Source organism: Mauremys mutica, chromosome 15, assembly GCF_020497125.1.
Source record: "Mauremys mutica isolate MM-2020 ecotype Southern chromosome 15, ASM2049712v1, whole genome shotgun sequence".
NCBI lineage: Eukaryota > Metazoa > Chordata > Testudines > Geoemydidae > Mauremys > Mauremys mutica.
Window position 1 is genome coordinate 827931 of NC_059086.1, and position 27743 is coordinate 855673.

Genomic DNA, 27743 nt, shown 5'->3' on the forward strand with positions numbered 1-27743 from the left:
GAGATCGGTGTAAGCCCCAAAGCTTGTCTCTCGCCGTCAGAAGTTGGTCCCATCTTGTCTCAGCTAATAGGAAATCAGACCCCAGAAACCTTTTACACCCACCTTTAGCTGCAAGGTGTGGGACGCCCAGAGAGGTGTCTGCCTGTTGCTTTTAACCCCAGCTCCCTCTAGGTGGTGCCATAACACTTCCCTACCACCGCCCAGCCGACGCTTGGGGCTTTAACGTCCCCATAGCCGAGCGGGATCCGACCCACAGCGGCCAGAATGGGGGTCCCAGATGGTGCAGGCAGCGGCAGGGCCGGGGGCGTGAGAACAGCTCATGGGGCGCGTAGGCAGCGTCATGCTGAGGCGCTATGGCGGTGCCCCAGCATTTCCAGTGTAGATGTGCCCCAAGTTACTCCTAGACATGGGTGGGAGAGGGGCCGGGAGCTCCCTGACACGCACACGCCTGGCTGGTAGCAACAGGGGCCCGGGCCTGCGGAGAAGTGGAGCTGCACGGGGCTTTGTGCCTGTCACGGCTCATCTACGCTTCAAACCCCACAGCTGCACTGCTTCAGTGGAGACACTGCCTAGGCCTGCTCCCGTCGCATGGCTAATCCGCCTCCCCGAGGGGTAGCCGGGTCAGCAGGGGACTTCTCCCGTTGCCTAGTGCTGTCTGCACCGGGTCAGGGGCTGGGTCAGGTTAACAGCATCGCTCAGCGGGGTGGATTGTTCGTACCGTGAGTGATGCAGTTACACCGACCTCATACCTGGCCCACCTCACTTGCCTTCGTTCGATGGCATCTGCCCGAGTGCTCAGCGCCTAATGCAGCCGGGGGAGATGGGGTAAGATCAAGCAAAGGGCTGTTTTGCCCGAATCCTGGCAAGCTTGGCCCATCAGGCCTGGGTCAGTGCCCCGCGTAGGGGGGATTTGCAGGACCACTCGTGCATTAGGGTGCAGGGCATGGACGGGGTCTGATCCAGCCGGGTTGCGCTCCCCCGAGGTCACGGAGCCCTTTGCTGCATAGACGCTCCTGCCTGGTGAGGTCGCTGCACAGGGACGATGATGTAACAGACCAGCACACGGGGGCCCTGGAGCTCAGAGCACGGGGCTGCCACCCCGTGCTCTGACCCCCCCACCCTGAATGTCCCGGGTCGATCCGCAATCTGCACTGGAGATGGCTGTTGTCTGCCCTCCCGCTGGGAAATTAATCTCACTCTGGCCAGGCGCCTGGTGTGCTGGGATCAGGGTCTTTGTGGGCGACCTCATTAGACTAATCGACCCATGGGGGAGCTGACGCAGCCCCCGCCGGAGGGGCTGCTATCTATAGACGCTCATCCTCTTACAGAGGAAATGGGTCAGGGACCTAATGAAGCTGCAGACCTGTGGTGGATTAGTGCCTCGGCAGCTAGCGCTGGGTAATCTCACCGGGGCCCCACGGCCCTTCGTCCTGGGCTCAGCCGCGTGGGAATGGCAGGTGAGGGGCAGCACTGGGCGGACGAGGCCAGGACGAGCCCAGAACCATCTTTCTAACTGCAGGGGAGGCTGGGAACATGCCATTCTGCAGCCAGGATGTGCAAGCCCACAACGGCCAGGGAGCGCTGGAGGCCCAGGCTGCTGGGGGACGCGGCCCTGGCCCCAGTGCCCTCTGAATCACCCCAGCACATGGCTCAGTCCCTGTCCACTCAGCCGTCGTGACCATGCCCATGCCAGCATGACCCAGGACTCCAGGGCAGATTGGGGTGGGAGCAGCGCTTGGGGCAGGTGTGCGTGGGGGGCGCCCTGGCTCAGGCTGGAGACTGATGTGTCCTTCCCCTGGACTGGGGAGGGGGCCAGCGGGGACGTGGGATGCAGAGGGTGTTTGTCACTTCTGCGGGTGTTGCCCTGGGAATAGAAGGGCTCCAGGCCACCCCTCATGCCCCGCACTGTCCCCGAGCTGGGATCAGGATGCTGAACAGCCGCCGCTGCAGTGCAGCTCCCCACAGGCTGGGATCTAGTAACTACTCGCTCCGCGGCGCTGCCAACTCTCACCGTGTTTGGAGTTTTGTGAAAGCCCCAGCTCCTGGAGTCCTGGGATGAGGCAAGAATCTTGGTTTTAACTGGACAGGGCTTGTTTCTGTCCCTGCTGGTTGGGGAGAGAAGCCGGGAAAGGGGACCCCCAATGGTCACCAGGAGGCAAAGAGGCAGGTGCCAGTGCTGGTTACGATTCAAGCCAGTCCTGTGATTTCAGGGGCCTGGATCGTGCTGTTTGGTGTGTGGGGTTGGAGTCAAAGGCTCGGCTGGGGGAAGCGGCTTGAGACAGCGATCTGAGCCAACGGCATCGCTCCATAGTGAGCAGGGCTGCTGTGTGCTGTGGGGAGGTGCCCACCCTGGCTGGGCATCAAGCATCGCGCAGGGCAGCAGTGCAGGCCACGTGTGGAGTGGACCCCCATGACTCTACAGGGCTCATGGCAGGGGGCAGCGAGAGCTGCTGGGAATCATAAACGCTCTTTGCAGCCAGCTGAGATTGGAACGTGGGCAGCTATGGGTGTGGGGGGCACTGGCAGGGCTGGGCTAGCAGGGGCTGCGGGTCAGGAGTGAGGGGCACCGGCAGAGCTGGGCTAGCAGGGGCTGAGGGTTGGGAGTGAGGGGCACCGGCAGAGCTGGCTGGGCTAGCAGGGGCTGAGGGTTGGGAGTGAGGGGCACCGGCAGAGCTGGGCTAGCAGGGGCTGAGGGTTGGGAGTGAGGGGCACCGGCAGAGCTGGGGGGGCAGGGGCTGAGGGTTGGGAGTGAGGGGCACCGGCAGGGCTAGGCTGGCAGGGGCTGTGGGTCAGGACTGAGGGGCACCGGCAGAGCTGGGGGGCAGGGCCGGGCTGGCAGGGGCTGCAGATGGGGAGTGAGGGGCACCGGCAGAGCTGGGGCGGGGGGATTGAATGGAACAGGGAGACCGGTCTGGCCAGTGCTGGGAGCTGGGATCAGGGTTTTTTGTTTCGTTGCAATTTAATTTCCTGTGAAATTTCCTGTTTTATTTTGTCAGGAAACCGCCCCCTCCTTCCCCTCCCCATCCCGCCCCCATGGGGTGATGGGGGTGGGGCACTTCCCGTCCCTGGGATTCCTCTGCAGGAGCCAAAGGGGAAAATCCTGCAGTTCCCAGAACAAATCTCTCCCCGCCCCGCCCCATAGCACCGCACCCCACCCAGCTCCTCCCATAGGGCACCCCACGCACACAGCCCCACTCAGCACCCCCCAGGTCACTGCCAGTCAGAGCTCGCTGGGGCCCAGGGTCAGCCCAGGGCCTGTTCTGCCAGACAGCCCGGCCCCTCCCCTCCGCCCCAGTGCCAGGGCCTCACACTCTGTCCAAACTCTGCTGGAGCCGGGGGGCTTGGTGCCTCTTCCACAGGGGCTGCAAGGCCAAGAGCTGCCCTGCCCCAGCAACATGCCCCACACATCCCCCCAGCCCATGTGGGGCAGGCGCAGCACTCCCTGGAGATGGAGAAACTGAGGTGCGGAGGAATGTTCATCATTGCCCACCAAGTGAGTGACAGCGGGGAGAGAACCCAGAATTGTGGGCTGCCCAGACCCCCCCACCCACCAGCCCCCACTCCCCTCCCAGAGCCAGGGAGAGAACCCAGGAGTCCTGGCTCCCACCCCCTCCCCCAACCACCGGACCCCACTCCCCTCCCCTCCCAGAGCCAGGGAAAGAACCCAGGAATCCTGGCTCCCACCCACCCCCGCTCTAACCACTAGCCCCCACTCCCCTCCCAGAGCTGGGAGAGAACCCAGGAGTCCTGGCTCCCAACCACCCCCTCTAACCACTAACCTCCACTCCCCTCCCAGAGCCAGGGAGAGAACCCAGGAGTCCTGGCTCCGCCCGCCCCCAACCACCAGACCTCGCTCCCCTCCCAGAGCCAGGGAGAGAACCCAGGAGTCCTGGCTCCCAGCCCCCCCCAGTTCCCACTCCCCTCCCAAAGCCAGGGAGAGAACCCAGGAGTCCTGGCTTCCAGCCCCCCCGACCCCACTCCCCTCCCAGAGCCAGGCAGAGAACCCAGGCGTCCTGGTTCCCAGCCTCCCCACCCCTGCCCCTGCCAACACTAGACCACGCACCTTGCCTCATTAGCCCATGATTAGCTGACAGGGTCTGTCCGTCTATGGGGGCGGGGGCGGGGGCGGGGGATCCATGTGTGAGACAGTCCCGGTCCCTGACTCACCCTCGCACCCTCGTTCCGCAGCTATATGGGTCTGGGTGACCCCCCCATAGACACAGCTCCCCACTCTGTGCCCCCAGCTCCCTCCCGAACCGGCCTGTGCCCCTCACAGCCCCCGCACCCCCAGCCTGCCTAAACATGACCCACAACCGCTAATCAGGCACACTCACCCATGCCTGCACACTCACAAGTGTGCACACATCGCACACTCATTCATCTGCACCCGCGTTGCACGCTCACGTGGGCACCCTCTCCCATCTGCACACACGTGCACCAACGTTTGCACACACACATTTGACCGCACAGACGCGTGCACACACTTACATGTGCGTCCATGGCCAGTGTTGCACACTCGTGTTTGCACACATGCTTCCACTTGCAGGTTTGCAATGGCTTTGTGCACACCCGGTTGCACGGTTACACGCACGTATTTGCACGCGCACACAGGCTGGGTCACTCTCGGGGACTGAGCCCCAGGCCTGGGATTTGGGGGGGCAGCTGGGCGCGGATTTAAGCCGGGCTTGGGGCGTTACGTCAGTGGCTTGGCGATCCCGGGCGGGGGGGCGGAGGCTGTTCCCGGCCCCCGCCCTGCGGCTCCCGGCTCCCGGCTCCGCTCCCGAGTCCCGCCCGGCTCCAGGCTGCGGAGCCAGCCCCGCGCAGGACGCGCCAGCAGCCGGATCCGGGGCAGCGCCTGGCGGCACCAGGCAAGTCCGGTTCTAGCCCCTACCCCGCCAGGCCGAGCACCCATGGGTGCCGCGGGGCCTCGGCCGGAGGGGACCCCGCGCGGGTCCGGCCAGGGGCGGCGGATCGCCGGGGGCGGAACGGGGCCAGCCCGGGTCTGCGCGGGGCCGCGGGACCCCGGAGCGGGAGCGACCCGGGCTGGAGCGCAGCGGGTCCGGCCGCCGCCTCTGCACTGAGCGGGGTGTGTGTGTGTGTGTGTGTCTGGGTGTGAGGGTGAATGTCTGTCAGTGTGCATTTGTGGGTGTGCGTTTGTGTGTGTGTCAGGGTGTGTATTGTTAGTGTGTGTGTGTGTGAGGGTGTATGTCTGTCAGTGTGCATTTATGCGTTTGTGTGTGTCTCAGGGTGTGCACGAGCGTGTCATTGCATGTGGGTGCATGTCACTGCGTGTGCATGTGTGTGCTCTGCATGCACATTAGTGCATCTTTGTGTTTGTGTGTTAACACGGCGGGGACTTAGTTTGTGGATATGCAATAGTGCGTGTGTGTGTTTGTGTTAGAGTTTGTGGGCATGTGATGTAATAGTATGTTGCGCTGTGTGTGTGCGAGTCGGGTTTGTGGATATGTGTGTTGGTGGATGGGGATGGGTCAGGATGTGTGTGTGTGAATATGCATGTGTGATGGTATTAAAGTGTGTGTGTGTTAGAGTTTGTGAGGGTGTGGTGTATTAGTGTGGTGTGGTGTGGTGTGTGTGTGTGAGCCAGGTTTGGTTGTGGCTTTGTGTGTTGGTGTGTGTTAGAGTTTTGGGGAGTGTGTTGTGTTGTGTGTGTGAATTGTGTTTGTGGATATGTGTATGTGTGTGTTGGTGTGGGGGGGCATGTGGTGTATTAGTGTGGTGTGTTGTGTGTGTGAGCCGGGTTTGGTTGTGGATATGTGTGTTTGTGTGTTGGTGTGTGTTAGAGTTTGTGGGCGTGTGTTGTGTTGTGTGTGTGACTTGTGTTTGTGGCTATGTGTATGTGTGTGTTGGTGTGTGGTGTATTAGTGTGTTGGGTTGGGGGGTGAGCTGGGGGTGTTGGCCTGTGCCCCCCCACTGGGCTTGCACCCACGAACCCCTTTCTCGCGCCGTCTCTCGGGGCAGGGCAGGGGAGCTGGCCTGGGCCTGGGCCGGGGCCGGGGCTGGCAGGGGAGGGGGCTGCAGCTCCGGACGCTGCCAGGGGCAGATTCCCAGGCCCACGTCTCTGTTTGCTCCCTTCCCGCCCCAGAGCCCAGAACGCGGTGGGGGGTGTTGCCCTGGGGGCAGGATTAGACCCCAGTCCGGACTCTGCCCCCCACGCTCCCCCCCCCCCGTGTGCTAAGGTGGCCCCGCTCCCGGGCGTGCGGTTTATTTATAACCCTGGGGGCAGGGGGCACTCGCAGTGTTACGCTGCCCTGGCCCGGCGGGGCTGGGGGGGGAGCGCCGAGCGCTGGCTCTTCTCCGCCAGGAACATCCCCCCCCCGAGGAGGCTGGGCTGAGGGGGAGCCAGGTGGGTCTCGGCGGGCAGTGGCCCCTCCCATATATTGGTTATGAGTGACAGTGGGCTGGGAGCTTCCAGCCGGCCCCTGGCCCCTGGCCCCTGAACCTCAGGGCTGGGGCTCATGAGCCCTGGGGCTTTTCATGGCAGCTGGTGGCTGGGCCAGGCAGGGAGGAGGGGGCCAGGGACGTGGGGCTGGCTGGGTGGTGAAGGGTCTGTCAGGGGGGCAGGCGACCTGGATTCTGTCCAGCCCCTTCCCGGGCAAGTCACTGCCCATGGCACGAAAACGAGGGGAGAGAAACAAGCAGAGCCCGGGTGACCGGCACAGAGCGACGCAGATCTCCTGGCAAGCTGCGCACAGGTGAACTCTGCGTTTTAATGCGTCTGAACGCAAAGGTGGATGGCTGGGAACAGACGCCTGTTCTGACAGGGGAGGGGATGCTGCCTGGCGAGCAGGGACCCTGACAAAGGTTTGGGGGTCATGGTGAGTAATCAGCGACCCTGGGAATGGGTCTCTCCCGCAGGAGCAGAGGTGATTCCCCCTGTGTTTGGCCCTGGTGCGACGCTGCTGGGAGCCTGGGGCCGGTTCTGGGGCCCGCTGGTCGATTGGGGGGGCCAGGAGAACGACCGACGGGTTGGAAAGCTCCTGGGGGCGACAGACGGCGGGAGCTCCGGCTGTTTAGCTGAGCACAGGGACGGTTCAGGGGTGCCTGGGTCCCAGCCTGGCGCTGCCCACAGGGGAACCCGTTTCCTGGTGGGCTCATCAGGCTCGCAGAGGGAGATTGGACCAGCCGCTGGCTGGAATTTGAAGCTAGATGAATTCAGCCCGGAAGTAAGGTGTAAGTTTTGCTAGTGAGGGTAATTTACCACTGGAGCAACTTACCAGGGGTGTGGGGGATTCTCCAGCACTGGCCATTTGGAAATCAAGGTGGCTGTTTTCCTAAGAGCTCGGGGGCAGTTCTCTGGCGTGTGTTATACTGGGGTCAAGGGGTGTCAGAGCAGCTGGTCACAGTGGTACCTTCTGGCCTCGGAATCTGGGAATCCCTCTGGGGCTTTGTTCCCTGTCCATGAAACAGGGGTAACGAGTCTGCCTTGTGTGTTCGGGTTGTTGTGAGCTCTTCAGTACAGAGACAGTCTGTGTCTGTGCACTGCCGGGCCCCATGGGGCCCTGACCTCGGCCGGGGTCTGCGCAGCGCCCGGCCCCATGGGGCCCTGACCTCGGCCGGGGTCTGCGCAGCGCCCGGCCCCATGGGGCCCTGACCTCGGCTGGGGTCTGCGCAGCGCCCGGCATGACGGGGCCCCGATCTTGGCCGGGGTCTGCGCAGCGCCCGGCGTGACGGGGCCCCGATCTTGGCCGGGGTCTGCGCAGCGCCCGGCGTGACGGGGCCCCGATCTTGGCCGGGGTCTGGGCAGCAGCTGCGTGGAGCCCAGAGCCCTTTAACCCCCCCCCCCCCCCCCGCAGCTCCGGCAGCTGGGCTGGGGCCGGGAATTAAAGGGCTCGGGGCTCCCCGCAGCGGCGGGAGCTCCAGGCCCTTTAATTCCACACCCGAACCCGGCTGCCCGAGCTGCGGGGGGAATTTAAAGGGCTCGGGGCTCCACGGCGGCCTGAGCTCCGGGCTCTTTAATTGGCCCCTGAGCCTCGGGTTGATTTAAAGGCACTGGGGCTCCCAGCCACAGCTGGTGCCCCAGGACCTTTAAATCTTGAGAGGCCCCGCCCCTTCTGGTTGAGGCCACGCCCCTCAGGACTCTGGTAGTACCGGTGAGTCCTGTAAGGTACTTTCACCCCTGGGCTTTGCTGGGATGATGCTCCAGGTGCCTTGGGCTGGAGCATAACAGGCCATCGCTCAGGACACCAGGCAGCGCCGGGCTGGCCTGTGGCTGCCCATGGCCGGGTTCCTGGCACTTTCCTTTGGAGCAGCTGGGACTGGCCGCGCGCGGCTGGAGGCAGGATGCTGCCTGGTTCTTGTGCGCAGGGATCTCTGGCCCTGAGAAAACCAAGGCCCTGCTCCGGGCCCCTGCTGAGGGCTGATGCCGGGCTATGTGGACGCAGCTCCTGCACCAGGCAGGTCCAGTAGGTCTCAGAGTCGTTGGCTTCAGGGAAGGGCCCTCTGGTGAAATGTTCCAATCTGCCCACCATCAGCCCCACCCCCAGGGTCGAGGTCCGGCCTCGGTTTCACCTGGGGACGGGCAAGGGCAGCCCTGCGCAGCACGTGTGGCTGAATGAATCAGCGACTCTGCTGGTGCCTGTCGCAGCTCGAGGAGTCAGTGTGCTGTCCGCACGGGGGTGTTTCCTGCCGCTCAGTCACCTCCCCAGTTAGATGGCACAATCAGCGTCTAACCGCTAGCCCCCACTGCCTTCCCAGAGCTGGGAGAGAACCCAGGAGTCCTGGCTCCCAGTTCCCTCCCCTGCTCTAACCACTAGCCCCCACTCCCCTCCCAGAGAGAACCCAGGAGTCCTGGCTCCCAGCCCCCCCCCGCACCGCTCTTAACTGCTAGCCCCCATTGCCTTCCCAGAGCTGGGAGAGAACCCAGGAGTCCTGGCTCCCAGTTCCCTCCCCTGCTCTAACCACTAGCCCCCACTCCCCTCCCAGAGAGAACCCAGGAGTCCTGGCTCCCAGCCCCCCCCCGCACCGCTCTTAACTGCTAGCCCCCACTGCCCTCCCAGAGCCAGTGAGAGAACCCAGGAGTCCTGGGTCCCAGTCGTTCCCCCCCCCGCTCTAACCTCTAGCCCCCACTGTGCCATCTCCAGCCCTACAGCACAAAGGCTGGGAGGGAGCAGGCCGGGCCAGTCCCTGAAACCCCAGCCCCACATGAGCCCTCCGTGCCCTGAGCTCCGCCCCAAGCCCCGGTGTTTAGGCAGGAGTGAGAGGACGAGCTGGTGCCTCATGGCTGCCCGGCTGTCCTGTGAGGTCAGTGCAGAGGTGGGGGGGCAGGGCCGTTTCCTCCCCATTAATCTGCCCCGCTGGGTCCATTCCTGGCAGGAAGTGGAGGCAGCGCAGCCATTGATGGTAACAAAACTAGTGACTGGCTCCGGAGCGAGAGCAGGATGGAAGGAGCCGGGCAGCAGGGCGGCCAGGGGAGATGTGGCTGCACACGACTTGCCCACGTGTGCACACACACTCTCTCACACAGGCACTTGCTGTCACGGAGTGTGGGGGAGTCAGGTCCTGCACCCCCGGACTCCCTGCAGATTCATCAGGACTCTCAGCCAGCCAGTAAAGCAGAAGGTTTATTTAGACGACAGGAACACAGTCCAACACAGGTCTTGCAGGCACAGATAACCGGATCCCCCGGATAGGTCCATCTTGGGGGGCCCCACAGCCCCCCTTGGGGATCAGAGCTCGGTCTCCCTGCCTCCCCTCTGTTCTCCAGCCAGCACTCATCTGCCCATTCCCTCCGGCCCCTCCTCTTTCCTCAGCTCCTTTCCTTTGTCTCCCCTGGCCAGAGGTGTCACCTCCCCTCCCCCAGGCCAAGCTCAGCTCACAGTTGAATTCCTGACACTCACCTAAACCTCTGGCTCTCCCCTCCCCCGCACAGACAGTCTGTGCTTCCTACTCCTTCACACTTGCACACACATGTGCGTACACACTCACAGGCACACATGCACTCGCGCACACACACAGGCACTCACACACACGTGCACACGCATGCACACACAGGCACACTCCTGCGCACACACTTGCACACACCTTCATATGGACACATGCACTCACACATGCGTACGCACACTCACATGCACACTCATGCACACACAGGCACACTCACATGGACACACGTGCACTCACACACACACATACACACCCCAGTTGAAAGCTGCCCCAGGGAGCCCTGTGGGACCCAGGTTGAAGTGGTGCCCGTGGATTGGTCCAGGTGTCCGTGGGAAGGATCCCGCTGGCGGCCCAAGGCCCCAACATTGGGGTTCCTGGGCTGTGGGTGAGGGGCTCCAGTTGCCCTGCCATGGGCCAAACTGTAGCCTTTGGCTGAGCAAAGCCCCCCGGTTACAGCCCCCAGAACATGGCTCCGTCCTCCTGGCCTGGGGTTCACCGTCCGCCTCTGCCCGGGGCTGGGAGCTCCCTTCAGAGACCAGACTTGGGCCCAGCAGGATCCAGAAGCAGGGGCTGGGGGTGGTCAGAGCCCTGAGCAGAGCCCAGCTCTCCCGGCAGCCCCACTGCCCAGCGTTCCCTGGTCCGCTCCTGGCCCCGTGGTGACTCCAGCTGGAGCCTCGCGCCGCGCCGCAGAACTGGAACAGGGCCTGACCCCCCATGGCCAGTGCTGCATGTTCCCAGGCAGGGCAGGGAGCGGCTGGTGAGATGGGTGGGGGGGACGCATGGTGCTGGGAGCTTTGTGTGCGTATGCACGTGGCTGTCACGTATGTGTGGTGAACCCGGATGGGTGCAGGCCCGTGGTGGCTAGGCCTGGGTGTGCACTTGTGTGTGGGTGTGCATGTGTGCACACGTGTGGTTGTGCACACGTCACTGTCATGTGTGTGCATGTGCACACGTGGGTGTTGTGTGTACACACATGGATGTGTGTGGGTGTTTGCACACACGATGCTGCTGCTAACCCCTCCCACCGAGGGGACAGGAGGATTCAGAGCCCAGAGCGTTTGAGGCCGGCTGGGTGGAAGTGGCCCCTGGGGAGGGGGTGTCGTTCTCAGTGGGGCTGAGGCTGCGCCGTAGTCCTGTCCCTGAGACCCTGCAATGCCAGGTCTCAGCTCTGCAAGTCCCAGCCTCTCCTCCTGCCTTCGCCCGTCCCTGCGGGCATCCAGCCTCAGCCCCTGCCCTGCACTCCCTGCCGTGCGGTTTGCAGCCCGCCCCCCCAGGCTGGGTGCCCCAGACCCCAGGGGGCGTGTGGGCAGCGTAGGGTGACCAGACAGCAACTGTGAAAAAACGGAAGGGGTGGGGGGTTATAGGCGCCTATATAAGAAAAAGTCCCAAAAAACAGGACTGTCCCTTTGAAAACAGGAGCTCTGGTCACCCTGGGGCAGCGCCATGGCCCCCCCGTGACACTCCCTGCTCTGGCTGTTACAGGTGGAGATGCAGCCCCCCGCGGCCGGCTGACGGGGGGGGAGAGCCAGGCTGATCGCCCCGACACCGGGACTCTGAGTTGCCGTGCTGCCCGGGAGGCAGCGGCTGTTTGCTACACCCCAGAGGACGGGGACGTCCCGGGCCGGTCCTGCGGGCGACTTAGCTCCCAAGGTACCATCGCAGCCGGGCGCCAGGGACACTCGCCAGGCCGGGGGGGGACCTGCCAGGCCTCAGAGCCCCTAAGGCAGCAGGGCCCCGCCATGCCAGCCAAGACCCCCATCTACCTGAAGACCTCGACGCCGAAGCGGGGCCGGAGGCTGCGGCTGCGGGACGTGCTGTCGAGCGACATGATCAGCCCGCCGCTGGGGGACTTCCGGCACAGCGCCCACATCGGGCCGGAGGGCGAGGGCGACATGTTCGGGGAACTCTCCTTCCTGCAGGGCAAGTACCACCTGCTGCCCAGCCTGGGCCGGCGCCTGGCCTCGCAGAGCGCCCAGGCCGTGGGCCACGCGCCGGCCCGGGGCCCCGCCGCCAGCGGCTACCGCAGCCTGCTCAAGAGCGCCATCTCCCTGCCCGTCTTCAGCGGGGCGCCGAGCCCGGAGCAGGCGCCCCCCAAGCCGCCCCGGCTGCACCTGGAGGAGCTGCCCAGCGGCCAGCGCTCCATGTCCGTCAGCTGCGGCGAGGGCGGTTTCCATAGCGGCCAGGGCCTGGCCTTCTCCTCCATCTCCCACTACGACCAGCTGCCCTCCTCCGTCTCCTTCTCTGCCACCTCCTCCGCGGGCTCCTTCCCGGGCCCCTGGGGCCTGGGCTACGGCTCCCGGGCCGGCGCGGACACCCAGGAGCCCCCGTACTCCCCTGGGGCCTCTGTCCCGCGCTCCGAGTCCCTGCTGGGCCTGGACCTGGACCTGGGCCCCTCCATCCTGGACGACATCTTGCGGATCATGGAGGAGTACAAGCTGCCCGGAGCCAGGGCCGTGTAGAGCCGTCCTCCATGCCAGGGAGGCTCCTCCCCCACCCCCATCCGCGGGGGTGCCACCCACTCAGCGAACGCCCCGAGCTCTGCCCCGCGCCCCCGCCCTGGGCCCACGAGGGGCACCATGGCCGCCCGGGCTCTGTGGGGAGCCTGCTGGGACTGGCCCCCAGAGGGGACTGAGCCCCTGACCCTGCGCGGCTCTGGAACCGGCCTCGGGCGTCGCCTGGCGGAGGAGAACACGGCGCATGGACGCTCCCTCCAGCTCTGCCTGGCCAGCAACACCAGCTGGACTTCAGGAAGTGTCAGGCCTCCAGAGCCCCCTGCCCGGCTCTGCCCCCGGGCGGGCCGGGCTCTGGGCCGGTCAGGATGTGGGCCGAGCTGTGGGCCCAACCCCTGGCTCCTCGTTCTGCGGCAGCCGGAGACTCGCGGGCCCCATGGAACGGGTTGCGCCAGTGGGGAGGCTCCTGGCGCTTTGCTGCTGGGCCTGCCCTGGCCCCCGGGACCCAGCTCGGGGCTGCGGGGTCCTGCCCCACTGGGCACAGAGCCCATATTTAAACCCTAACACCCCACTCCCACCAGAGCTCTCCCCCAGGGGCCTTGGCTGGCCGCTGCCCCCGGCGGGGGGCTCCTGTACGCTCCAGGGCCAGGATGAGCCCGTGTGATTCTCCACAGCAAGAAGGTCCCCCCACCCCGTCACTGCGGCTGCACCCTTACATCGGACCCCGCTCCTGCAGGGAGGGGCTTCCCCTGCCCAGAGCCCTTCCCCGTGTCCCCGTGCACGGAGCCGCGAGGACGGGACCGCGGGGGTGAGGTGGGAAGGGACAGGGGGGGTTTGGTGGCCGGGAAGGGGACTGGGGAGAACACACACGCACACTCACACTCACACACCAGGCTCACACTCCCTGCCCCCCCACACCCTCCCCCACCCCTGTACTCACACCCCTACACACACGCACACTCACACATACACACCAGGCTCACACCCCTACACACACCCACACACACGCACACTCACACTCACACACCAGGCTCACACTCCCTGCCCCCCCACACCCTCCCCCACCCCTGTACTCACACCCCTACACACACGCACACTCACACATACACACCAGGCTCACACCCCTACACACACCCACACACACGCACACTCACACTCACACACCAGGCTCACACTCCCTGCCCCCCCACCCCTGTACTCACACCCCTACGCACACCCACACACACTCACTCATACCGTATTGGGGCTTGTTCGCTGCCAGCACCCGGCCGCTCCCACCTCTCGGCCCACAGAGGCTGCTGCCCCTCGGGGGTGGCCAGGCTGAAAGACGGAGCAGGCCGGGGTAGCACATCTGGGGATCTGGCACCAAACCCTCCTGCCCCCTTGGGAGGGGGCTGCCCTGCAGCCACCGCCGGGTCCCCCAGGTTCTGCCCTGGGCCCCTGCAGCATCCTTGGCAAATCCCAGCTGGTGATGCCTGTCCCTCTAACCACAGACCTGGTGCTCCCTGCAGCCCCACCTTGCTGGCACGTGGCTCCGCGTGGGATCATCTGGCTTGCGTCTAGTTCTGGCCCTTCAGCAGCTCCTGTCCCTTGGAGAACGGCTCCCGTCCTCCCCGTGTGAGCCCCTTGCAGCGCATCCCCCCTGCGCCCATCACCGTGGCCTCTGAACCCCTCGCTCTCCTGCCACCTGGAGTCGTGCATCAGCAATAAAAGGGTTTCGTCCCCGGCGCCTGCTTCCTGTGATGGAGCCCGGCCCCATGGGCACTGCAGGGCCAGCGAGTGACCCAGGCTCCCGACCAGCTGCACCCGAACGGGTGGGACGCAGGGCAATGGCTGGCGTGGGCTCTGCCCCCGCCTGTGCCCCAGCCCCACGGCTCTGCATCCTCAGCAGCAAAACAGGCCAGAGCCCCAGCCCCAGGGGTGCCTGGGAAGGGGAGAGTCCCTCAGTCTGAGCGAGGCTCAAAACAGCCTCCCCCCGTGCCGGAAGGGCTCTGTCCTGCTCTCTGGCCCCCATCGCTTTGCCCTCACAGCGCTGGGTGAGGCAGGGCCACGCAGCTCCATGGAGCCGGGACTGGGCCCAGGTCTCCCGAGTCCTGGGGGGGAGCCCTAACCACTGGGCCACCCTGCCTGTCCGCTCCGCGGAGCGCGCCCGACCGGCTCTGCGGAGGGTTTCGTGTCAGGAGCCAGGCCTTGGTCCCCTCACAGCTCCTGTGCAGTCACGCAGCATAATGCCACCGCTGAGCCGAGGGGCAGGGCGTGGCACCCGGCGAGATGCCAGCAGTGGGGCCTGGGTGACAGGGAATCGGGCCCCATGAGCCACATTTGGCACCAAACTCCCAGGCCTGGTCTAGCCCCAAAGGGGCACCAGGCTCTTCTACAGCTGGGGAGAGAACCCAGGAGTCCTGGCTCCCAGCCCCCCCCCCTCCCGCTCTAACCACTAGTCCCCACTCCTCTCCCAGAGCTGGGGAGAGAACCCAGGAGTCCTGGCTCCCCCCCCCCCCCCCCCCCCCCCCGCTTTAACCAATAGTCCCCACTCCTCTCCCAGAGCTGGGGAGAGAACCCAGGAGTCCTGGCTCCCAGCCCCCCCCCGCTCTAACCACTAGTCCCCACTCCTCTCCCAGAGCTGGGGAGAGAACCCAGGAGTCCTGGCTCCCAGCCCCCCCGCTCTAACCACCAGTCCCCACTCCCCTCCCAGAGCTGGGAGAGAACCCAGGAGTCCTGGCTCCCAGCCCCCACCCCCTGCTCCAACCACTAGATCCCACTCCCCTCCCAGAGCTGGGCAAGAACCCAGGAGTCCTGGCTCCCAGGCCCCCCCCCCCGCTCTAACCACCAGACCCCACTCCCCTCCCACAGCTGGGAGAGAACCCAGGAGTCCTGGCTCCCAGCCCCCTGCTCCAACCAGTGGATGCTTTGGGCTGAAGTGGAACGTCCTGCTATGTCTCCCGCCTGTTGGCCCTGCGGCCGAGGGGGCGCGGTTCACCCAGGCCGCAGTTTAACCCTGGGGAGATTTAACAAACCCGCTGGGACCCAAAGCTCCAGAATGGCCCATTCCTGCCTGCTGCAGCCGCACCCACAGACCCCCCCCATCCCCTCAAACTCCTGGGACTTGGCAGAGACCCGGCCTGGCCACCAGGGGGCAGGTGCCACCTCGACTGCCCGCTGGGCTCCCCCCGTGCCTGGGGATTCCGGGCGTGGGACCCGCCTTGGGGAACAGGCCCTGGGGGGAACTCGCCCCCCACCTGCACCTGCCTCAGCAGCCCTCTCCCCACAGCACAGCGGGGCTGCAGGGACTCGCCAGGGTCACGCCGGGCCCCAGAACATAACAATGAGGGAGGGCTGAGGCCTAGGAGAACCAACCCCCCTTCCTTGGGGTTAGAGCCGGGGGGCTGGGTGCCAGGACGCCTGGGTTCTCTCCCAGCCCTGGGAGGGCAGTGGGGTCTAGTGGTTAGAGCAGGGGGGGGCTGGGAGCCAGGACGCCTGGGTTCTCTCCCAGCCCTGGGAGGGGAGTGGGGTCTAGTGGTTAGAGCAGGGGGGGGCTGGGAGCCAGGACGCCTGGGTTCTCTCCCAGCCCTGGGAGGGGAGTGGGGTCTAGTGATTAGAGCAGGGGGGGCTGGGAGCCAGGACGCCTGGGTTCTCTCCCAGCTCTGGGAGGGAAGTGGGGTCTAGTGGTTAGAGCAGGGGGGGCTGGGAGCCAGGACGCCTGGGTTCTCTCCCAGCCCTGGGAGGGGAGTGGGGTCTAGTGGTTAGAGCAGGGGGGGGCTGGGAGCCAGGACGCCTGGGTTCTCTCCCAGCCCTGGAAAGGGAGTGGGGTCTAGTGGTTCCCCTGCCCATACCAGACTCTATTTCCCAGTAACACTTTATTATTTTAAGTAATTTCTTTCCGCCCCCTTCCTCTATTAGCAGTTCCCAGGGGGTGATGGGGAGCAGGGCCCCAGTTCTGATACATTCCCCCTCCTCACCCCCTCACAGCAGGCATGACAGATGGGTGCCTGCCCTGTCCCCATGCTGACCCCACACCTGGCTGCAGGCTGGGTTTAGATGCTCTGGGGCTTTGGGATTCCTGCGGCAGCCGTCTCCAGCCTGCGGCTAGACGGGAGCGCTTGGTAGACGAAGGCTCCTTCCCCCTGCGGGAGGGGGGTTCGGTAGCTAAGTTCTCAGCCCAACTGCTGCCGCAACACTGACCGAGCCCCCTTCCATCCACACCGACCCTAGCGCTCAGCCCGGCCAGGGGTCAGAGCACACCAGGGAGCTTATTGCCCTCTGTGGGGCAGTAGCACCTACCGGTCCCGGCCGAGATCGGGGCCCCGTCGGGCCGGGCGCCGCCCAGACCCCGGCCGAGATCGGGGCCCCGTCGGGCCGGGCGCCGCCCAGACCCCGGCCGAGATCGGGGCCCCGTCGGGCCGGGCGCCGCCCAGACCCCGGCCGAGATCGGGGCCCCCTCGGGCCGGGCGCCGCCCAGACCCCGGCCGAGCTGGGGGTCCCGTCGGGCCAGAACCCCCCCTCCACACACCCCCCCAGCCCCACTCCCAGCTGCAAGGACCCAGTCCCCAGGACTTTGTCTCCCTGTCGACAGCCCCTGCAGCTGCCTTCTGCCAAGGCGGCGAGAGCAGGGGAAGGACGAGTCCTGACACCCCCCACCCCGTGACTGCACCCAGCAGCACCTGGCTCCCAGCACCCCGGGGATCCAGCAAGGGCCTGGGTCGTGCTCTGCTGCCAGGAAAGCGCCGAGACGGGTCGGACGGTCCAGAGCCAGCGGCCACACGAGAGCTATTTACTGCTAGTGTTTACAGGAAGGTATAAACACCGGCTGGAGGGCGACCGCCTGATCCCCAGCCCCGCACGCCACCAGCCAGAGCCGCTCAGGGCCAAGCAGGGACCCCGAGCAGCACACGGCAGGACCTGCTCCCCAGGCTGCTTCCCCCCCAGGGCAGGGGGTGCCTCAGAGCATCTGTTCCACTCATGCACGCCCCAGCTGTGCCCCTGCCGCCCGAGTCGCTCACAGGATTTGGCTTCACTGCTGGCCCTGCTTTCTCGCTGTGCAGCTGCTGGACCAGCTGCCACGTTACACCCCAGAGGTGGCACCATCTCAGTGATGGAGCCAGGCTCCATCTGGCAGTGGGAGGCCCAGCTGTGATCTTCGGGCTGGAGTCCTACCTTAGCCAGTGGCTCTGGGGGGCAGCCTCCCCCCGCGTGAATTGCACCCGGGGTCGCTCCCAGGGGGTGGCTCAACTTTTCCAGCTGGCCCTGGGTTCCAGGCAGGGCCACCTTCCAAGTCCCGCCCGGGGGGCGGGAGTGTCCAGTCGTGCCAAGTGCCCAGCAGCACCCCAGGGCCCCGGACGCAGCCACGAGGGAGGCGAACGGCTCAGATCTGCCCCCGGCTCGGTCAGGGGGCCCTGCGCTGGCATCTCCTACGGCCGCTCCTGGCAGGAGCTCGGCTCCAGCCCCGCCCAGGAGGGGCTGGCATGAGCCCAGCGCTCGCCCCAGCCAGCCGCCTGCAGGATGGATAGGACCACAGGGAATGCCCGGCACAGGGCTAAATATGGAGCCGAGGCGCAGCGCTCACCAGCCCAGCCGAGCCAGAGGGCAGGGGGGGCAGGGGCTGCTCTGCAGCCCGGGCTGGGTGTAAAGCCAGGAGGAGGAAGCAGCTGGCTGGGCGAGGCACAGCAGCAGGTTGCTGCACAGTGAGCCCGGTACCAGTGCATGACCCAGCCGCCTCCACGGGGAGGCACGAGCCGGAGACCCAGCCCAGGCAGAGCCCCTCCTCCCACCACCACCGGGCGCTGCCCCCGTGCAGGGAGCTGCAGCAGCTGCCCGGTCCCTCGGCAGGGGCATTTCCCCGTCCCCAGCCCAGCACCCTGCCAGGCCAAGTGCCATTGAGCAGCCCCCCCAGGGCAGGGCAAGGACAACAGGGCCAGGGACAAGGTGCCATACTGCAGCAAGAGCCGTTCCCCACCCTGCCCTGAGCCAGAGGGGGGGGGCGCTGCCCCCACTGCAGCTCAGGCCTGCTGGCTTGGGGATCCCTCCCGCAGCCAGAGAGAGGAACAGCAGCTCTCACCACCCGCGTCCTGGCCAGGTCAGCCCAGCCCCGGGCCCGGCTGCGTGTCTAGACGGCCAGCAGAGCCCGGTGCCCGCGGCAGGGACCAGACGGAGGCCAGCGCTCCAGAGCAAGGCTTTATTACAGACCGAGAGGCACCCGCTGAGCCCCAACCCCTCGGCTCGCCAGAGATTTACGCTGGGGCAGGGGGATACTGTCCAGGGGGCTGGGCACTGCACAGCCAGGCCTGTGCCACCCCCAGGTGCAGGGGCACAAGCTGTCGCATCAGGAGGCTCCAGCAGCAACCCCCGGCCCCAGGCTGGATTTGCAGGGCCTCGCTGGTCCCACACGTCTGGGGGAAGCTGCCACCGCCAAGGGCCGCAGGGGTCACACTCGCTCCTGGAGCTCCGGGCTGGGCCGCCGCTGCAGGACCTGCTGCTTCTGGAGCCCCCGCAGCTTGAGGAGCAGCTCCTGCACGAAGGCCTGCGGGAGACAAGGGTCCTTCCCCGTTAGCCCCACTGCAGCAGAGACGCTCGCTCCAGCTGTTCCCACATCACCGCTCCTGCCCGAAGCTTCCCAGCTGTGTCCAACAGCTGGAGGAGCTGACACAGCCCTGCCCCGAGCCAGCAGCTCTCATGCCACCCAGCCCCTCCCTGCCTGGGAAACCCTGGGATGCCAGCTCCCGGGAGCCTCCGCGCCCATCACCGGGGCGTCTGGGTACCAGGCGTGGAGGTCAGGGCCGGGCACTGGGGCTCAGGCTGCTGTGCGGGAGGGATTCCCGAAGAGGGGTGAGATTTTGCAGTCTAGGTGCCCCTGCAGCCCCAGGAGGGAAGGAGCCAGGTCTGGCCAGGGAGGAGACCATTGCTGGGAGAGCAGGGCCCCAGGGGGGCGGGCACCGCAGCCCCACAGGGGGAGGGGCCTGGTCGCTGCAGACACAGGAAGGCTCCGCCCTCCCTGCCCCCCGCCGGTGCTGCAGAGCCCGGAATATGGCTTAGCCCCCCCAAGCTCGTAGCCACAAGGCCAGACGGCCCAGATGTGCAGCAGGCCACAGCTGGGTCTGAAGGGGGAGCCCTGAACAGGGTTTGGTGCAGGGACGGTTGGGGGCAGGGCAGGATACCAGCCCTGGGCCTTGCACCCCCTGGTCCCTGGAGCTGCCTCGTGCAAGCAGCGTCCCCCCGCCTGGGGGATGGGGCAGCTGGCCGAGCGGGAGATAAGCAGAGGTGGGGGAGGGGAGTTCCAGGGCTGCCCCCTCCCCCCCACGCCACCAAGGAGGAAGCGGAGGGAGGAATGTTTTTCCCTTTTAAAGCTCTGCTCGGCGGCGCAGCGGGGCCGTGATGCTCCGGAGCGGAGCAGCCTGGTCCCGTGGGAATCGCTGCCCAGGGTCAGTGCTGGGAAAGCTCTGGCATGTTCTGGGAAGGGGGCTCCAGCCTGCTCCCTTCGGCTGGCTGGCGACCAAGCCCTTGGCCTGAGCTGGGCGGGGAGGAGATCCAGGGGCCAGCCCGGCGCTGGCAGCAGCCCGGGGTCGCTTTGCTGGGGCAGGCCCTGCCAGCTGGGGAGCTGTGGGCAGGCAGAGGGAGCCAGCGGCTGCAGGGCCTCTGTGGGCTGTGAATGAAGATACAGGAGCAGGGAGCAGTTCGGGTCTTGGCAACCGGCACTCACCTGCGTGTTGTTGTGACATGACTTCAGGATGCCCTGGAAACAGAGACAGAGACAGACCTGAGCGCGGTGCCCGGGGTCTCCGGCACAGATCCACGCCCCAGCCCACGCGGGACGATGGGACCTGCCAGCTCCCGGTCCCAGCGGCCCGGCAGCCCAGGGACAGCCCAGCCCCAGCGGCCCCGGCCCCAGCAGCCCCGGGACAGCCCAGGCCCCAGCCCCGGCCCCAGGGGACCGGCAGGCAGGGGACAGCCCGCCCCCAGCCCCAGCAACAGCACGCCCCAGCCCCGGTCCCAGCAGCCAGGGGACAGCCCAGCCCCAGCGGCCCCGGCCCCAGCAGCCCGGGGACAGCCCAGCCCCCAGCCCCGGCCCCAGGGGACTGGCAGCCAGGGGACAGCCCGCCCCCAGCCCCAGCGGACAGCACGCCCCCGGCCCGAGCTCTGGTCCCAGGGGACCAGCAGCCAGGGGACAGCCCGCCCCCAGCCCCAGCAACAGCACGCCCCAGCCCCAGTCCCAGCAGCCAGGGGACAGCCCGCCCCCGGCCCCAGCGGCCCGGCAGCCCGGGGACAGCCCAGCCCCCGGCCCCGGCCCCAGCGGCCCGGCAGCCCGGGGACAGCCCGCCCCAGCTCAGGACCTGCCCCCCAGCTGGCAGGTGCCCTACAGCGGGGGGTTTGATCTCCCCTGGACTCCGGAGTGAGCCCAGCACACCCAGCCGGCCTCCTGGGGCAGAGCTGTCCCCTCTCACTTGTGTGGAACAGTTCCCCCATCCCTGTGCTCTGGAGCGACTCCGGGGTGGGGGGCCTGACCCACAGCGGGTGCCGCAGGAGGCCAGGCTGGCGGAAGTGCGGCCCCAGGAGAAAGTCTCCCTGGCCCCGTCAGCGCCGGCTGTTTCTCTGCCTGAATTATGCAGCCCCGGGGGGCGCCGCTGGCCGAAGTCCCACACGGCTCGGAAGAGAAGCCACGGAACAAGCCCTTGGACAGCAGCCGCTCCCCACGGCCGGCGCCACCTCACCCCCGGGCACCACCTCCGTGCCAGGACAGAGCCCGGGCCATGCCCCTCGGTCCGCGCAGAGCACAGGGCCCCGAGCTGCCGAGAGGGGAGGGGGCTGCCCGGACCCCGGCACGTACCTGCAGCTGCGCGGCCCGCGCCTCGTCTGCGTCCAGCTCCAGGAGTTCGTCAATGTTCACTTCATCCGGCATCTCTGCCTCCTGCAATGAGACGGGGCTCAGGAGGGGGGTGGGGGGGATGCAGCCTGGACAGCTCCCCCCCCCCACTTCCCTGGAGCTGCCAGGTCTCTGCTGTAATCATCTCTGTGCTGGAGAGCGGATCCCGTGCCAGCCCTGCCTAGTCCCCCGGGAGAGCCATGTGCAAGGGGCCCCATCCTCACCCTGGGCCCCCCCACAGAGCCCGCAGGGTCTCCTCACTTGCCAGCTCGGGGAAGCTGGGGCCAGGGGGTTCCTGGCTCCTGAGGCCAGAAGGGACCTTGTGCTCATCTCGGCCAACCTCCTGCACGGCCCAGGCAGAGCCCAGCCCCCCCAGTAACTCCTAGGGCAGAGCTGCTGCGAACCAGCCACGCTCGCTCTGAACTGGGCAGCGATGGAGATCTACCACCCCCCCATCCCGGGTGAATTGTACCGGGGGGGGGGGGATTTCGCTCATCAGAAACAAGGTGCAAACATTTAAGAGTCTCGCTTCAGCCTCCAGCCTGAGGCTCGTCAGATCTTCCCGCGCCAGACGGAAGAGCCGAGGATCAAGTATTGGTCCCCCGGGGCCCATAGATGCTGATCGCCTGATCCCCCCCAACCTTCTCTCTGGGAAGCTAAATGTAGCTCGTTCAAACCCAAGGCAGCTTTTCTAACCCTCTGCTGCTTCTCGCGGCTCTTCTCAGAGCCCCTCCAACTGACCCACCTCCTCCGGGGGAGCAGGACGCAGGACCCCAGCAGCGGTCGTGGGTTGGAGCAGGTGGCAGGAATTCGGGCTCAGAGCCAGTTAAATCCAGCGCCACCCAGCCCCGGAGCGCCAGGCTCCAGCCCCTCGGGCAGGCGAAGCCGGGCCCTATGCACATTCGTGGGGGCTTTGCCTCTCACTGCACCCGGTGCCCTGCATGTGGGTGACAGAGCAGGGAGTGGGGCGGATTGACCTGGGAACGTTGCGTGGGAGTTTTATGGAGACTGTCTGTGTTGGTGATGGGATGCCAGGGCGAGGATACCTGAGCATGTAACCTGAGCCCGGGACGGGGTTGGGGCCAGGGGACCCCTTTTGCCCGGGGAACTGGACAAAGGCTGGGGGAGGAGCCGGGGGCGGTGGCTGGAGGGGTTTCCGTTTAGAGCTGGCTGGGAAGCAGAGGGAGCCCCAAAGCCGAGGGATGAGCTCCCTACCCCCTGGGGACCCGGCTGAGGGGTCCTGGTTGTACCTACAAGCCCTGCTTGGGACTGTGTCCTGTCGGCTAATAAACCTTCCGTTTTACTGGCCGGCGGAGAGTCCCGGGGGATCGCGGGAAGTGGGGAGGCAGGGCCCTGCCTCCCCCACACTCCGTGACAATGTGACCCCAGGCCGGGCCCTGTTGTCACATGGGATCTCCTCCCTCCCTCCTGGCCCGTTTGCTCATAGGAAACGCCAGCAATCAGCCTGGGGCATGCAGGCTGCTTCCTGCCGGAGCCCGATACAGGGGCAGCTGGCCCCGGTCTGGCGAAGGGAGCCGGGCCAGGCCCCAGGGCCCATGTCAGCAGGTCCGTCCTCACGCCCAGTGCCACAGGACCCAACAGCACCCGCAGGCACCGAACCCAGCCCTGTGGGTGAGGGCAGAGGGCTCGGCCCCGTGATGGGCTGGTTTTAATCCCTCTTTGTTCCCGAGCTCGGGCTGTGCCCCCCCCCCCCCCCCCCCAGCCTGGCTGAGGCAGAGGCTCCCGCCCCCCCTCGTGCTCTCCTGGCCTGGTGTCCCCACAGACCCGCTCCTGCCCTGCCGGAGCCCTGTACCCCAGGGCCAGCCCTGCACCCCAGGTGAACTTGGGGCCTGCTAGCGCCTGGCTCCTCTGCACCCCCCTGGCCACTCCCACCCCAGCTGGCAGCTTCCCCCTCCCTCGGGTCCAGGGCCAGGCTGCTCCGGATCTGCCTGGTACAGAGCCCCATTGTCCTGCTGGCACCCAGCGCTGCCAGGCTGTAAACCCTGCGCCCAGCACCCCCCGGCTCTACCAGTCACCAGATGGGCTGCAGGCCCCGCCCCTCCCCCCACTCCGCTCCTTCTGGGCCATACGCAGCTCGGACTGACCAGCCCGCGGCTTGGGGGCTGCTCTGCAGGGACCTGCTGGTCCCCCCTGACCAGAGCCAGTGTCCAGGTTCTGGGTTCCTGGAGGAGGGAAGGAAAGAGGCTCCCATCCCCCACCAGCAATCAGCCCCCAGGGGGAGGGGAACAATTCGTGACAATGGAACAGCTGTTCCCAGTCCCACCCCATCTGGCCTGGAGCAGGGAGGGGGGATGAGAAGGGTTAAACCAGGATTTCCCACACGCTTACAGCCAATGGGCTCAAGGCACAACGACCCCCCCCACCCCCCAATGCAGCCCCTTATGCTCCCCAGCTCCCCGCCAGGCCCTGCTCTCCATGGCAGAGCAAATGGGGCCGTGGCTGTAGGGGAGGGGCTGGGCATTGCACCCGGGTTTACAGGGGATACGTGGGGCAGGCTCCAGCCCTGGGTTTTATGGCCTCTGCCTGAGAACTGGGCCATGGGCTCATCGGACCCCCGCGGTACCAGCTCCCGCAGCCAGGGCGGGGTTAGCGGGAGAGCAAAGCGCCCGACTCCCAGAGGAGACCCTGGACGGGAGCAGGCTGGGGCCCCGGGAGCAGGTGCGGCTGGAACATGTCAACACCCCCCAAACTCCACAGGGCACCGGGGGGCAAGATCCCCAGTGGGCAGAGTGTGTCGCCTCCCCCAGTTTTGGGGCCAGCCCCCCTTCCCCCTCCCGAGCAGAGGATGTGAACGTGGAGGCGGCTGGGGAAGTCTGAGCCATGCCACCAGCCACAGGCCACCCACGGTTCCGCTTCCTGCTGCGGAGAGCCCAGCCCAGAGCACCTGCAGCCTTGCCCAGCCAGGCATCCGCAGGGAAGCCAGCTGCCAGGTCACCTCTTCCTGCCGGCCCCCGCAGGCTCCTGCCCCACGCGCCAGCTTGAGAGCTGGATGGGCTCCCCTGACCTGACGGGGTAGCTGTGGTTTCCCCTGCTGCAGGTTTGCAGCCATTTCCCCCCAAGCCGGCACCCGGCCTGAGCACCAGGGGCCAGCTCCTCACAGGCTGGGCAGCACCAGGCCCCATGTGCATCTGCAGGGTGCTTTGCCTCACCCCACCCGGCACCCAGCCAGGAGGGGCCCTGCTGTCACAGCTCGCTGCAGCGGCTCCCCAGCATCCAGAGCTGAGCCTCCAAACAGTTCCCCCAGCGCCATGGAGCTGCCTTAGGGATCCCATGCTGGGGGCCGGTTTCCTCAGAGCCCTGGCACGAGGGAGCAGCCTGGCCTCGCCTGCTGGCCCCCTCACGCCCCAGGCAGCCGCCTTAACAGCCGCCTTCTCCAAGGCCTGTTCTATGCTGCAGTGGGGCGAACCCCTAGTGCAGACGCTGCTCCGGCGCAGTGTGACAAGGCTGCGCCAGTGCACGGCTCACCAGCCCCTGGCACGTGCAGCTCCCGCGGTGCGAGAAGAGCCCCGGGTGAGAGTGGCGATCTCCCTTCGCCTGGGAGGGAAACGCAGCTGGAGCTCTCCCGGCCGCCCGCGCCATGGAAGGAGGGAAGCAAAGGAGAAAGTCTCTATTTTTAGAGCTGGAGATTCCCGACTCGCAGCACTTCCTGCTGCGGGTTCCCCAGGCCAGCTGGCCGGGCGGGGGCGAAAGTGCTTTAGGGTTTGGCCACCGAAGGGGAAATTAAAGAGCAGCAGCAAGGTGCATTTCAGGGCTTGGGGGCTCGGCCCCGATTCTGCACTTCCTTGGGCAGCCCCGTGCGGCCGCACAGAGCAGAGCGGGAGCCTTTGGCCGCGCTGGGTGCAGGACGGCAGAGAATCAGGCCCAATATTCGGAAGCGCGAGACGCAGCTGCTCTTCCCCAGAGATCTGCTCAGCTTGGCCGAAGCCCCGGCGCACGCAGCCCGGCACGCTGGACGGACCCCAGCGGAGACAGCCAAGTTCAGCCTCTCTCCACGAGGGCCCGACCGGAGTTCAGCAGAATCCCGGCGAATCTTCGCCCCCGAGGAAGGCAGAGGTGGGAGCCCAGGACAGCTGGGACGGGGAGGCACCTGCCGACTGCAGACCAGCCCCCTAGTTAGCGCCATTGCAGCGTGAAACAGGCCCCCGGGGGAGCCCAGAGTGGGCAGCCTGGCCAGGCCTCCTGCACAAGCACTGGTGCCCGGTGTGCTGCTACACTAGGAATTCGCTCCGTCGTGCCCCGGCCCCACAGACCGGAGACACCCGCGTTTCACACAGCCACACACGGGCACCTGGCCCAGGCCCCACTGGAGTCGCCTGGAATCAAACCGCCGCTCTCGGGGGAGAGCGGGAAAAAGTGGAGCGCGCGGCCAGCTCAGCCGGGCCGGGAGAGCCCAGTGCAGGGGCCCGACCCTCAGGCCAGGCCCGAGGCTGGAGATGGCTCCTGGGGCTGGCAGAGCCCCGACTGGAGACCCCTTGCAGGGCCCTGATGACTTTCCAGACACCACTGAGGCTGGGGCAGGCCCCTTGAAGGGTCCCCCACACGCCCGGTTGCTTTGGAAAGTCGCCCCCCCGCCCTTCCCAATTCTGCAGCCAGGGCAGCAAAGGGACCCACGGCGCAGCCGAGGCCACCAGCCGCTCTGCGGAGCCCCAAGAGAGGGAGGGAGCCCCGAGTTCCTTGTTCTCCTCCCCCAGACCCAGGGCAGCCGGGGAGTCCTGGCTGATCACGCCCTGGACCCAGGGCAGCCGGGGAGTCCCGGCACTGGCCCAGCCCAACCTGTGGCAAGGGGCCCCAGCAGCCGGCCATGCAAGGCAGCTGGCCGGGGCTACTGAGCCGGCCCTGCGGAGTGGGGCTGACTCCAGAGTGTACCCAGCTGTGCCCCGCCATGGCCCCCGAAAGCAACGGCTGCACCCCAGGCCCCAGGGAACCATTCGCCTCCAGCTCAGAGCCAGCCCTTCAAACCTCACAGCCAGAGCCACGAGTCAGCACAGAGCTCCCCACCCTCACCCCGGGAGCAGCTGTGCACCCCTATGAGCCGCAGGCTGCTGTCTCTGGGGAGGGGGTCACAGCAGAGACCCCTCCCCCACACCGTTAACAGACCAAATACCCAGGGTCACCCCAGCATCGAGCCTGGCTCTCAGGGAAGGAGGGCCCCTGGCAGCACGGGGAGCTCCCTATCGGCCCAGGGCTCTGGAAGGGGAGTGAGGTCTAGTGGTTACAGCAGGGGGGGCTGGGAGCCAGGACTCCTGGGTTCTCTCCTGGCTCTGGGAGGGGAGTGGGGGCTGGTGGTTAGAGCAGGGGTGGCTGAAGCCAGGAGTCCTGGGTTCTCCCCAGCTCTGGAAGGGGACCGGGGGCTGATGGTTAGAGCAGGGGGTGGGGGCTGGGCACCCGGACTCCTGGGTTCTCTCCCTGGCTGGGGGGGGGGGAGAGTGGGGGCCAGTGGCTGTCCCATGGCCCTGCCCAGTGATCTTCACCCAGCACTAGGCAGGTGCCAAGTTCTGTCCCGAGCTCGGGGAGAAGAAATTCTGGGTGTCCCGGGACTGAGGATGGCGGAGCCGCGCCCCCATCTCAGCCCCGGCGCTCGCCCGTCCCGTCCCGTCCCGTCCCGTGCGCCCCGGCGCAGCTCACCCGGCCCCGGTACAGCTCCTCCAGGCGCCCGTCGATCCATTTCTCGGTGTCCAGCCGCCGCTGCAGCTCCCGCCGGTCGTACTTCACCGTCACCCGCGCCTGGCGCTTCTGGATCCCGGGGCTGCGGGCCGGCTCCGCCCGGGGACTCCCCGGAGAACGCGCCGGGGACCCCCGTCCCAGCCGCCTGCCCACCCGGTCCGCAGCCATCCCTGCCCGGCGCCGCCACGGGAGCCGCAGCCCCGCTCAGCCCGCGGCTTATGGCGGGGGCAGGGCCCGTGGGGCGGGGCTGGGGGCGGGCTAGGCACTGCCCGCGGGAGGCGCACGGCCCGGGGGGGCCCGGGGGGCGGGGAGCGCGCGCCCGCGATGAGCAAAGGTTGGCCGGGCCCCGCGCGTGGGGGGCGCTGGGGGGCAGCGAGGCACGGGGGGAGGCAGGGCTGGGGGCACCGTGCTGGGGGGAGGCAGGGCTGGAGCCCGGGGGGCACTGGGGGGGCAGCGAGGCACGGGGGGAGGCAGGGCTGGGGGCACCAGGCTTGGGGGAGGCAGGGCTGGGGGGCAGCGGGGCAGGGCTGGGGGCACCGGGCTTGGGGGAGGCAGGGCTGGAGCCCGGGGGGCACTGGGGGGCAGCGAGGCATGGGGGGAGGCAGGGCTGGGGGGCAGCGGGGCAGGGCCAGGGGCACTGGGCTTAGGGGAGGCAGGGCTGGGGGGCACCGGGCTTAGGGGAGGCAGGGCTGGAGCCCGGGGGGCACTGGGGGGCAGCGAGGCATGGGGGGAGGCAGGGCTGGGGGGCAGCGGAGCAGGGCCAGGGGCACCGGGCTTAGGGGAGGCAGGGCTGGGGGCACCGGGCTTGGGGGAGGCAGGGCTGGAGCCCGGGGGGCACTGGGGGGCAGTGAGGC

General features: G+C 67.1%; 2 protein-coding genes across 3 annotated transcripts; one reads left to right on the forward strand and one right to left on the reverse strand.

The window, feature by feature from the left end:
* The first annotated feature begins 1339 nt into the window (after nucleotides 1–1339).
* LOC123350211 (cdc42 effector protein 2-like) lies at nucleotides 1340–13272 on the forward strand. Of its 2 annotated transcripts, none has more exons than XM_044988666.1 (2): nucleotides 1340–1457; nucleotides 11383–13272. In XM_044988666.1, exons 1-2 carry the CDS (start codon nucleotides 1451–1453, stop codon nucleotides 12357–12359), a joined length of 984 nt encoding a protein of 327 aa, XP_044844601.1. In that variant the 5' UTR covers nucleotides 1340–1450; the 3' UTR covers nucleotides 12360–13272. The 2 variants fall into 2 exon arrangements, with proteins under 2 accessions (XP_044844601.1, XP_044844602.1); XM_044988667.1 differs by lacking the exon at nucleotides 1340–1457 and adding an exon at nucleotides 3375–3493.
* A 5218-nt stretch (nucleotides 13273–18490) lies between these two features.
* PPP1R14A (protein phosphatase 1 regulatory inhibitor subunit 14A) lies at nucleotides 18491–27121 on the reverse strand. The gene is made up of 4 exons (XM_044987945.1): nucleotides 26851–27121; nucleotides 21169–21249; nucleotides 20044–20076; nucleotides 18491–18867 (listed from the first exon to the last, which is right to left on the reverse strand). Exons 1-4 carry the CDS (start codon nucleotides 27055–27057, stop codon nucleotides 18772–18774), a joined length of 417 nt encoding a protein of 138 aa, XP_044843880.1. The 5' UTR covers nucleotides 27058–27121; the 3' UTR covers nucleotides 18491–18771.
* Nucleotides 27122–27743: the final 622 nt, after the last annotated feature.

Excerpts from the sequence above, each read along its gene's own strand:
- PPP1R14A (XM_044987945.1), bottom strand. The coding sequence starts at position 27,057 with ATGGCTGCGGACCGGGTGGGCAGGCGGCTGGGACGGGGGTCCCCGGCG. Across the intron at positions 21,250-26,850 it reads AGGAGCTGTACCGGGGCCGG|GAGGCAGAGATGCCGGATGA; the intron begins GTGAGCTGCGCC and ends GTCTCATTGCAG. Across the intron at positions 18,868-20,043 it reads CATGTCACAACAACACGCAG|GCCTTCGTGCAGGAGCTGCT; the intron begins GTGAGTGCCGGT and ends TGTCTCCCGCAG.